This window comes from Eulemur rufifrons, chromosome 15 (genome assembly GCF_041146395.1).
Source record: "Eulemur rufifrons isolate Redbay chromosome 15, OSU_ERuf_1, whole genome shotgun sequence".
Taxonomy (NCBI): Eukaryota; Metazoa; Chordata; class Mammalia; order Primates; family Lemuridae; genus Eulemur; species Eulemur rufifrons.
The window spans coordinates 72,123,579-72,136,689 of NC_090997.1; the positions used below are offsets into that span (position 1 = coordinate 72,123,579).

Here is a 13,111-nt window from a genome sequence, read left to right on the forward strand (position 1 = left end):
TAAAAAAGAATGAAACACTTGTACAAAATCTAGAAAATAGCCTCAAAAGGGGAAATGTAGGAGTTATTGGCCATAAAGAGAAGGCAGAGAAAGATTGGGACAGAAAGTTTATTCAAAGAAATAATAACAGAGAACTTTCCAAACCTAGAGAAAGATAACAATATTCAAGTACAAGGTGGCCATAGAATACCAAGCAGATGTAACTAAACAAACTACCCAAGGCATTTAATAATCAAGTTTTCAAAGGTGATGGATAAAGAAAAGGTCCCAAGAGAAGCAAGACAAAAGAAAAAAACAACATATAAAGGAGTTCTGATACATCTGGCAGGAGACTTTTCAGTGGAAACCCTACAGGTGAGGAGAGAGTAGCATGACATATTCAAAGTACTGAAGGAAAAAAACCTTAACACTCTAGAATATTATATTCTGCAAAAATATCCTTCAAACCTAAAGGAAAAATAAAGACTTTCCAAGACCAAAAAAAGCTGAGAAATTTCATTAACACCAAACTTATCCTAAAAGAAATGCTAAAAGGAGTTCTTCAATATGAAAGAAAAGGACATCAATGAACAATAAGAAATAATCTAAAAGCATATTAAGTACCTGGTTGGTAACAGTAAGTACACAAAGAATATTCTATGGCTGTAATTGTGGTGCATAAACCACCTATATCTTGAGTAGAAAGCCTAAAAGACAAACCTATCAAAAATAACTACAACTTTTTAAAAGACAGTATAAAAAGATACAGATGGAAACAATAAAAAAAAAATAAAAAGCAGGGTGGGGGTGATGGAGTTAAAGGGTAGAATTTCTGTTACATTTCTCTTTGCTTGTTTCTTTGTGAGAAGAGTTGTCATATGCTTAAAATAATTGGTTATAAAATGTTTTTTACAAGCCTCATAGTAACCTCAAATGGAAAAGCCTACAACAGATGCACAAAATATTGAAAACAAGAAATCAAAACACACTACCAGAGAAAATCACTTTTAACAAAGAAAGACGGGAAAGAAGGAGTGAAAAGAGAGAGGATCACAGAACAACCCGAAATCAAATAGTAGTAAGTCCTAACCTATCAATAATAACATTGGATATGAACAGACTAAAGAATCAGAAGACAAAGAGTGGCTGAATGGATAAAAAAACAAGAGCCAACCATATATGGTCTGCAAGAGACACATGTTACCTATAAACACTGAAAATAAAGAGATGGAAAAAGATATTCCACGTAAATGGAAACCAAAAAGGAGCAGGAGTAGCTATATTTCTATCAAATAAAATAGATTTCAAGATAAAAACTTTAAAAAAAAAAAGACAAAGAAGGTCATTATATAATGATAAAGGGTTCAATTCAACAAGAGGACACAATAATTTTAAATATATACACACTAGCACCCAGACATATAAAGCGAATATTACCAGAGCTAAGGAGAGAGAGAGACTCCAATAAAATAATCACTGGGGACCTCAACACTCCACTTTCAGCATTGGACAGATCATCCAGAAAGAATATCCACAAAGAAACACTGCACTTAACCTGCACTATAGACCAAATGGACCTAACAGATATTTACAGAACATTTCATCCAACAGCTACAGAATACATGTTTTTCCCCTGAGCTCATGGGTTGTTCTCAAGGATAGATCATATGTTAGGCCACAAAACAAGTTTTAAAGAATTCAAAAAATATTGATTTCAAGTATTTTCTATGACCATAATAGAATAAAACTAGAAATAAGAACATTGGAAAATATACAAACACATGAAAATTAAATAATATGCTCCTGAATGTCAATAAAGAGATTAAGAGGAAAATTTAAAAATTTAAAACTTTCTTGAAACAAATGAAAATGAAAACAAAATATATCAAAACCTATGGGATACACCAAAAGCAGTAATAAGAGCAAAGTATATAGCAATAAGTGCATACATCAAAAAAGGACAAAAATTTCAAATAAACAACCTAACAATACATCCCAAAGAACTAGAAAAACAAAAGCAAATGAAATCAAAAATCAGAAGATAATAAAGACCAGAGCTGAAATAAATGAAACTGAAACAAACAAAAAAAAAATACAAAAGATCAACAAAAAGTCGATTTTGAGAAAAAATAAACAAAATTGACACACCTTTAGCCAAACTAAGAAAAAAAGAGAATCCCTAAATAAACAAAATCAGAGATGAAAAAGAAGACATTACAATTGATACTGCGGAAATCCAACTGGACATTAGAAACCACTATGAGCCAATAATTGGAAAACTTGTAAGAAACTGATAAATTCCCAGACACATACAACCTACCAAGATTAAATGAGGAAGAAATCCAGAACCTGAATAAAACAATGACAAGTAACAAGATAGATGCAGTAATAAAAAGTCTCCCATCTAAGAAAAGCCCAGGACTTGATGGCTTCACTACTGAATTCTACTAAGCATTCAAAGAGTAATTAATACCAATCCTACTTAAACTACTCCAAAAAGTCAAGGAGGAGGGAATACTCCCAAATTCATTCTATAAGTTCTATACCACCCTGATACAAAAATCAGACAAAGAAACAAGAAAAGAAAACTATAGACCAATATTTCTGATGAACATAAATGCAAAAATCCTCAACAAAATACTAGCAAACCAAATTCAACAACATATTAAAAGGATTATTCATCATGATCCAGTGGGATTCATCCGAGAGATGCAAGGATAGTTCACCTTACGCAAATCATTCAATATGATACATCATATCAACAGAACAAAAGACAAAAACCATACAATCATTTCAATTTTTGCTGAAAAAGCATTTAATAAAATTCAACATCCATTCATGATAACAACTCTCAAAATAACTGGGTATAGAAGGAATTTGCTGCAACATAAAAAAAATCCATATGTGACAGACCCACAGCTAGTATCACACTGAATGGGGGAAAACTGAAAGCCTTTCCTGTAAGATCTGGAGCAAGACAAGGATGCCCATTTTCATCACTGTTATTCAATATAGTACTGGAAGTTCTAAGCTAGAGCAATTATACAATAGAAATAAATAAAGAGCATCCAAATTAAAAAGGAAGAAGTCAAATTATCCTTGTTTGCAGAAGATATAATCTTATATCTAAAAATACCTAAAGACTCCACAAAAAACTAGAACTGACAAATGCAGTAAAATTGCAGGATACAAAATCAATATACAAAAATAAGTAGCATTTCAATATGCCAACAGTAAACAATCTAAAAAAGAAACCAAGAAGGTAATCCCATTTACAATAGCTACAAATAAAATAAAATACCTAGGAATAAACTTAACAAAAGAAGTCAAAGATCTCTATAATCAAAACTGTAAGATATTGATGAAAGAAATTAAAGAAGACACAAAAAATGGAAAGATATTCCATGCTTGTGGATTGGAAGAAAATTGTTAAAATGTCCATACTACCCAAAACAATCTACAGATTCAATGCAATCCCCAATGTACCAATGACATTCTTCACAAAAATAGAAAAATAATCCCAAAATTTATATGGAACCACAAAAGACCCAGAATAGCCAAAACCACCCTGAGCAAAAAGAACTAAACTGGAGGAATCACATTACCTCACTTCAAATTATACTACGGAGCTATAGTAACCAAAACAGCATGGTACTAGCATAAAAACAGACATATAGATAAATGGAACAGACTAGAGAATCCAGAAGTAAATCCACACATCTATAGTGAACTCATCTTCAACAAAGGTGCCAAGAACATACAGTAAGAAAAGGACAGTCTCTTCAATAAATGGTGCTAGGAAAACTGGATATCCATATGCAGAAGAATGAAATTAGACCCTATCTCTCATCATATATAAAAAAATCAAATCAAAATGGATTAAATACTTAAATCTAAGACCTGAAACTATGAAACTACTAAAAGAAAACATTGGGGAAATGGTTCAGGACATCGGTTTGGGCAAGGACTTCTTGAGTAATACCTGAAAGCACAGAAAACCAAAGCAAAATTGGACAAATAGGATTATATCAAGCTAAAAAGCTTCTATACAGCATAGGAAAAATCAATAAAGGAAAGAGATAACCCACAGAATGGGAGAAAATATTTGCAAGCTACCCATCTGACAAGGGACTAATAACTAGAATATGTAATGAGCTCCAACAACTCAATAGGAAAAAAATGAAATAATCTGATTAAAAAATGGGCAAAGGATCCAAATAGACATTTCTCAAAAGAAGACATACAAATGTCCAATAGGTATATAAAAAATGCTCAATGTCATTAGTCATCATAAAAATGCAAATCAAAACTTCAATGAGATATCATCTCACCCCAGTTAAAATGGCTTTTATCAAAAAGACAGGCAATAATGAATGCTGGCAAGAATGTGGAGAAAGGGAAACCCTCATAACACTGTTGGTGGGAATGTAAATTAGTGAAACCACTATGGAGAACAGTATTGAGTTCCCTCAGGAAACTGAAAATAGAACTAACATATGACCCAGCAATTTCCCTGTTGGGTATATATCCAAAGGAGGGGAAATCAGTATATCACAAAGATATCTACACTCCCATGTTTACTGCAGAACTATTCACAATAGTCAAGATTTAGAATCAACCTAAATGTCCATCAGTGGATGAATGAATAAAGAAATTGTGGCACATATGCACAATGGAACATTATATAGCCACAAAAAGAATGAAATCCTGCCATTTGCAACAACCTGGATGGAACTGGAGAACATTATATTAAGTGAAATAAGCCAAGCACAGAAGGATAAATCTCTCCTCTTCTCACTCACATGTGGGAGTTAAATATTAAAAACAATTGATCTCATGGAGACAGACAGTGGAATGATGGTTACCAGAGGCTGGGAAGGGTAGTGTGGTGGGTGGAGGGGAATCAAGTATGGATGGTTAATGGGTACAAAAATGTAGTTAGATAGTTAGAGAGAATGAGCAATATTTGATAATACAACAAAGTGAGTAAAATAAAAAATAAGTTAGGGTATACTTTAACAAAAAGAGTACAACTGGAATGTTCCTAACACAAAGAAATGATAAATGCCTGAGGTGACAGATACCCCAATTACCTTGATTTGATTAATCATACACCTGTATCAAAACATCACATGTACCTTATAAAGATATACAACTATTATGTAACCATAATTAAACAGAAAAAGAATAAATAAATTTGTCTAAGACAAACTTGTTTAAAAGCACATAATGATAAAAATACAAACTTTTCCTCAGAAAGTGACTTTGTCATTTTCTGTTTGAATGCTGATGTTATAAACGTAGCAAATTAGTAGGCAGCATATGTAAGACTACTGCAATACTGAAAAAAAGGAAGACAAATTATTTCATAGTAAAACACAAAAACAGTATGGAGCAAGTAGATATAAAGAAACACATGAAGTGCTGCTACTAGTACTATTATTACTGTTTTTACAGCACTTACTATGTACCAGGCACTGTTTTAAGCCCTTTTAATTTTTCATATGTAATTCTTACAATAACTGAGAAAAATATATTATCTTAAATTTTACAGATGAGTAACTGAGAACTTATCTCACACAGTAAGTAAACAGCAGGCAGTCTTATTGCAGAGTACATGTTGCTATTATTACCTACCATTTTGCACTATTCTGTTATACTATTATATCTATCAACAATGAGATGGGATATTCTTTATGGTGGTATAAAATGATTCCACTTGGATACTATAAGAAAGCAAACACTATCAAAATTAATATATGTTATTCCCAGGAGCATTTCACTTTTTGGATTCTTTTTTTATATAACTTAATAAAATCCTATTGTTAAATCTTTTTCCAAAGAACACTAGAAAGAATATTATTCTATAGAAGAAAATACACAGGAAAAAAAATTCACTCAATATATCAATAACAAGAGGACAAAATCTATGTTCTATAACTATAAAACTCAGAAACATACTTTCTATGCAAAAGGAGATTCTACTGAATGGACTTTTTCTAGTATTCCTCATCATTGCTTGCTCTATCATGTACCTGGTGCTATAAACTGAAAGCTAAAATTCAATGTGAAAACCCATTTTGAGATAAAGGAGATACCAACCAAAGAAGTGTAATAGCTCCAGCTTTTTTATACCTTCTTTGAACTAGAAAGTCCAAACATGAAGCTCAGGCATTAATGAGCAGTTAAAAAAAAAGTTAAAGTATGAATCTATAAAATATACTACCAGCAGAGAATTCTAATTTTAGAAAAGCAACTGCTTTATTTTTTAGGTAGTACTTTGCCATTGATCTTCTTCATGACCGAAAATTATGCTTTGCTAGTAGAAAGGGAAAAAAATCATGAGCCTATGAAAATGGAAAATTTCCTTAATTCAGCTGCTTTTAAAGCAATAATTTTTATATGTCAACATATGACCAAAAGATTGAGAATTTCATGAGTCTCTGTAGCCCTACCACCTCTTCTTTATTTCCCATTTGAACATGTTAAATAAAATGTCAAGGAATATGAACTCAACCAGAAAGATTTAAAACTCAAGAAAGTAAAGTTGAAAAAAATGATTAACACGGAGGAGCAAAACTTGGGCCTTAAAATAAATCATCCATTTCTAGGCCTCTATTAAGGTTATATTATGGAAAGAGTCTAAACAAATATGAACCCAGGGAAGCCCCACTGACTCTCAAGTAAACTAAATGAAATGGTCCCCAAAATGCCTCTATTAAATCGAGCAAAGGTGGAAGACAATATAATAATACAGAACCTAAATTCACACGAAGGCTGTAGCACAAAAATCTAATTGCTAAATTTACTTTGTCTATAATGTTGCAGGAAAACAAATTACATTTAGACATGCTTTTTAAAATTAGCTATACAGAAATTACTTAATGGGTACATGTACATTATTTGGGTGATTGATGGATATCCTAAAAGCCCTGACTTCATTCACGACTACCCAATTTATACATGTAACAAAATTACAATTGTACCCCATTAAACAAAAAATAAAAGTATATAGCACTAATTTTTGCAACAAATATAATATCTAAAGTAAAATTTAGCACCTTACCTTAGGCCGAAGATATGTGATTGTTCATAGTTGAATAATGAACGAATCTTAGCTTCAGAATTCAAAACCATAAGCCTATCAATAATATCCTGAAAAAGAGAGACAGAGTGAGACAGTGCCCAACTGAAGCCATTTAAAGAAAATTAAGACAATAAATATTTATTCAGATTTGTGGTTCTCAAATTTGGCTTTATATTGAAATCACCTGGGGAGCTGAAAGAAAACAAAACCAACCCCTCTAATGCCCGGGAGTCCCACCCTCAAGAGGTTCTGAATTAACTGGTCTGAGTGTGGCCTGGATTTACATTAGGATTTGTAAAAGTTTCTGAAATGAATCTAACATTCAGCTATAATGGAAAATCACTAATTTATATTCCACTCTGGAACTGGTGGAAAGCTTATACATTGAGTTAAATACTGATAAAATTGCCAAAAATATAAACTACTTTGAAAAACAAACATGAAATCCACAATTGGGAAACATGAACAGTGAGTGGATCTGAATATTTTTATCTAGCTGTTATTTGAGATTTTGTTAATATAGATTTTCTGGTTCATACAAATCAGTGGTTTCTAACCCTGGTTGAACATCAGAAGCACCTAGAGAAATTTAAAAAAACATACAGATGCCCAGGCTCTATCCAAGACCAATTAAGTTAGAATCCTGGGGGTGGGATTCTGGCATTAATACTTTTTGAAAAGCTTCCCAAGATGTTTCAATGTGTAGCCAGGCTTCAAAACCACTGATGCAAGTGCACAGAGAACTTGATGACCTAGGTACCACCAGTTGTCCCTAGCATGGACAGTTTTACCCTACCACAAAATTTTGACCACCCTCTAAAAGGCTTTCTTTCTATAATGTCCTGCTTTTATGTATATCCTTGGGTTCAGGCCTAAGAAATTTATCATAGACAAATACTTGTCTAATTGCCCATTTTCCTGAGTAGGTAACTTGCTATCCTCCAGTGAGTTGAAATTCAAGATATTTCTGTGAACAACAGGGCAAAAGAAGTCAAGTTTTGCTAGTGGTAATGTCACATGTTATTTATTGAAGTCTTTGTGGATGACGATACAAAGACCATTTCATCAAACAAATAAAAGGCAAGGGAATGAGTTTATAAGAAGGAGGAAATAATGGATAACTCAAAATCACATTTAAAAATACTAATCAAAATATGCAAAACCTGAATTTTATGTAAACTTACCTTTTAAAAATTTGTACCCAATACTTAAGAATGTATTTACCATTTTATAAATTATCTTATGGAAATGTAAATAATATCAGCACAAGAGTTTAAATTAGCAAACATCAATAAAATACCTAATGACGAATAAAAAGATTGTTATTTTAAAATGATGTCATTTTCTGCTTAGCTGAGTACTCTTTGCTTCAAACATTACAATAGAACCTGAGCTAAACAACTCATATTTATATTCTCATTAATTGTAGCACAGTCATTCTCATTAATTGCCCCACCACTCTCTCCCTCTCTCTCCCCTCTAACCTCTCCACTCTCAATGTTCTGATTTAGCTACAGTGAAGGAGCCACAGAGCTCTTCTTGACTTGCCGGTCGGTGGATACTATTAAGTAGTCTTTCCAGTAGATATGACGACAAAACTTGTTTGCTATGTCATTCTTCGAATACGTAGATATTGTTGTTGTTTAATAATCGATACCATTTAAGAAATGACCTGTTATCACTATTTGAATTACAGTTAATCTTCACACGACAATCTAGAATTGATTAGGTATTAATACCTTCTCTTACCTGAGAAGAGAGGGGCTGCCAACTAGTTTTATGCATAGTGGTTTCTTAAAGGATTACTATAGGTTTTTCATTATTACCAGAGTATTAGCATGGGTGATTGTAATTTGCACAGCTATATAAATACAATGCAAAGCTCAGACTATTTGATAGCCAGGAATACCGTGCAACTCTGAAGTTCTAGTTCTGAATCTAAGTACTAGATACTATAAGAATAAAAATGATAGAGACTGTATTACCAACAAGCTAATGGAAGAGTAGATTGCAGCAATCTATCAATGCTAATGCATTTTCAGAGAACAAATTTTACAGTAAATAATTTCTTCTTCAAAGAAGATTAAATTGATGTATCACCACTTAGGGAAGAAAATAAAATTCCTGGGAAGCCTGCCTTATGGAGAGCTTCAGTTTATAAGCACCATAACGTGTGTCAATAAGGGAATCAGCTTCCTAAATCAAGAAGCAACTTCCCAGCAACAAGCTAGTGCAGGTAAGGCCTGGGACTTACAAAAAATAGACAAAAACTCATTGTCTTTTTAAAATACATTGTTCATCTTGAGAATATTTTCAATAAACTACTAGGTCACACTGAGACCATACTGGAAAAACAAAGAGGAGTATCAATTCTATATAAATAAAGACATGCTTGAGTACCTACTCTGTTTATAATCGTCCCAATAGACTTGTTTGTGTCATCTGACCCATTTTACTTAAGAAACAGGCAAGTGAAGGGTGAGCAGTGGCTTCTAAGCCAGTCCAAAAGACACAAATAGACATTTTACAAAAGATGAGATGCAAATGGCCAAAAAACATATGAAAAATGCTCATCACTAATCATCACTAATCATTAAAACCATAATGAGATACCATCTTACCCCAGTCAGAATGACCATTATTAAAAAATTAAAAAACAGATGTTGATGTGGATGCTGTGAAAAGGAAATAATTATTCCTTGTTGGTGGAAATGTAAATTAGTACAATCTTTATGAAAAACAGGATGGAGATTCCTCAAAGAACTAAAAGTAGACCTACCATTCAATCCAGCAATCCTACTACTAGGTATCTACCCACGGGAAAAGAAGTCATTTTATCAAAAAGATACAAGTACTTGTATGTTTACTGTAGCACAATTCACAATCACAAAGATATGGAATCAACTTAAGTGCCCATGAAATGATGAGTGTATTAAAAAAATGTGGTATGTGGGATACACACACACACACACACACACACACACACACACATATACATATCATGGGATACTACTCAGCCATAAAGAAGAATGAAATAATGTCTTTCACAGCAATTGGGATGGAACTGGAAGCCATTAAGTATTTCAGGAATAGAAAAACAAATACCACATGCACTCATTTATAAGTGTGAGCTAAGAAGTGGTACACGTGGTCATACAGAGTTAGTATAATAGACTTTGGAAACTCAGAAGGTAAGAGGGCAGGAGGAGGGTGATGGATCAAAAATTACCTATTGGGTACAACGTATACAATTTGGGTGATGAATACACTAAAAGCCCTGTCTTTACCACTATACGATTCATCAGTGTATCAAAAAATCATTTGTACCTCCTACATCTCACCTCATGTACTTGCTATTACATTGGAATGAACTGATGATCACAAATGTGCACAGAGGGAAGTAAAACTCAGTAGAAATCAAGCAGGAGGGGGAGAAGAGGATGGGCGAAAACCTACCTAACAGGTACAATTAACACTCAAGCATTACAAAAGTGATCCATGTAACCAAAAACATTTATAACCTATTAATATTTTGAAATAAAAACATAACTCAATGGAAAAAAAAAAAGAGCAAACATCATCCAAGGATTTTACCTCTTATTCTGAGAAAGGGATTGTTAAGCAGAAATACTGACTTGTTATTGTCCTTATTTGGAGAGTAAGTATGGTTAAGGAGATGCATATGGGCACAAGTTGATAAGCGGTGAACTTGTGATGGTTAATTTTAGGTGTCAACTTTACTGAATTAAAGAATACCTAAAAACTTGAACAAGAAAAAAGAAAAAAGAAAAAAGAGAAGCTGAAGAGGCAAAGAAGGATTCCTCCCTTGAGCCTTGGGAGAAAGTATGCCCCTGATGGGATCTTAATTTCAAACTTCTGAACTCAAAAACTGTGAAAGAATAAATTTTTGTTGTTTGCAGCCTCCCAGTTTGTGGTAATTTGATATGGCAGCCCTAGGAAACTAATATAAGGGAAGAGGGTGAAGATAACAATATGGAGCAACAGGTAGTCCCTCCCACAGAGAATGGAGGACTATGGAGTCCTCTCCTATGGAGAATACCACCTGGAAAAAAAGAAAATACTAATAACAATAATAGCAAACACATAGCATATATTGTTTGCCAGGCAGTGATCTAAATTCATTTATTCTTCACAGCAACCCTGAAATAGAAACATTACTGCTTTTTTTTAAGCCACTTTATTGAGGTATGATTAATATAAATAAGCTGTACATGTTCAATGTATACAACCTAAGTTTGGAGATAAGTATACACCTGTGAAACCATAACCATAATCATCTATACCATAACCTAACCTTCACCTGTAAAAGTTTCCTCCTGCCTTCACATAATATTAAGTGCATAAGAACATTTAGGATAAGATCTACCCTCTTAGCAAGTTTTAAGTATATAATACAGTGTTGTTAACTACAAGCACTATGTTGTAAAGTAGATCTTTGGGACTTACTCATTTTGTGTAACAAAAACTTTGTTCCCTTCGACTGTGCCTATCCATTTTCCCCTGTACCACCCCAACCATTCAACTCTGCTTCTGTGAATTTGAGTATTTTAGAATCATCATATAAGCCATATTATGTAGTATTTGTCCTTCGATATCTGGCTTATTTCACTTAGTATAAAGCCCTCTTTTAACAAAAAAGAAAACTGAGATATAATTTGTCCACTTACTACTTATGTGTCATGTAAGTAGTAAGTGGCAGAACCAGGAAGCCAATTCAGGCAGTCTGGCTTCAGAATAGAAACTCTTAACCACTATACTATGTTTGTCTTTCAGCAAAGCCAAGATGGAAAGCAATAATAGAAAAAGGGAGAGTGTAGAGAGACAGACAGATGTGGACCTGACAGCATTTGCAGTCCTGTTTCCAGTTGTCTCTGATATTCCAGAAAGTTAGTTATATGTAAGTCAGTAAATTCTCTATTTTGCCTAAACTAATTCAAATTGCATTTTTCTCCCTAACATCATATCAATATACCACTACCATATAGCTAAAAGTTAAGTGATAGAAACTAAAAAGTAATAGAAAACTGTACATGTTACGGAAAAAGGTTTTTGTATCACTCAACTTTAATTTACTAATGTACAGTTGAGTGCTGTTCACAGGGGCTAGGAATTTGGTAGATACCTGACATGAAGTCATGAGAAGTTAAGACCTAATATCCCTAAAATCTAAAAAATCTCTTAAAAATGAGAAGAGAAATAACACCACAAATAGAAAACTAGGCAAAAATGAAGGAAAAGACCATGAGGAGAATAATAAATGGTCAATGGCCATTAAATATAGGAAAAGATGTTATGTTCATAATGAAAAAATATAAATTAACATTTCTCACCTGTCAGACAGATATCTAAAATTTGACTACATAATCTTCTTAATCAGCCTACCAGGAAACAGACACTACCATAGCTTATTGATGGGAATACCAAAGGATTATTCCCTGTGGATGGAAAATAACAATATATACCATATATTGGTATATATTACATATAAATTTATCTTTCAACCCAGTAATCACACTTTTAGAAATCCATCCCAAAGATACTATGGTAGAAGAATTCTAACACAGCTCCCAAGATTCTCAGGCCTCAAACACAAATACAAGTACTGCTGTGAAGAGATTTTTTTGCAGATATAACTAAAATCCATAATCAGTTGACTTTTAAGATAGGAGATTATTGCAATGGGTCTGAACTAACAGCATGAGCAATTTAAAAGCAGAGTCTTCTCTGACTGGTCATAGAACAGAAATTCAGAAGAGATTCAAAAAACGAAAAGGATTTGCTATGGGGAAAGTCATCCATTGCTGAAATGGAAGGGGCCACAAGACAAAAACCTGAAAACAGCCTCTAGAAACTAAAAGTCCCTGGCTGACAGCCAGTAAGAAACCAAGCACTTCAAGTCCTACAACTGCAAGAAACTGAAATCTGCCAAAAACATGAATAAGTATGAAGCAGATTCTTTCCTAGAGACTCCAAACAAGCACTCAGCCTTGCCAACACCTTAATTTTGGATTCATAATACTCTGA

At 33.2% G+C, this 13,111-nt stretch overlaps 1 protein-coding gene across 2 annotated transcripts in view; it reads right to left on the reverse strand.

Moving 5' to 3' along the window:
• TBC1D32 (TBC1 domain family member 32) overlaps window positions 1-13,111 on the reverse strand; it is a 183,862-nt gene that overhangs the window by 88,106 nt on the left and 82,645 nt on the right. For both annotated transcript variants that reach the window (XM_069488273.1, XM_069488271.1), the window contains exon 22: window positions 7,046-7,134. In XM_069488273.1, coding sequence (XP_069344374.1) covers window positions 7,046-7,134 — 89 coding nt within the window. The remainder of the gene's footprint in view (window positions 1-7,045; window positions 7,135-13,111) is intronic.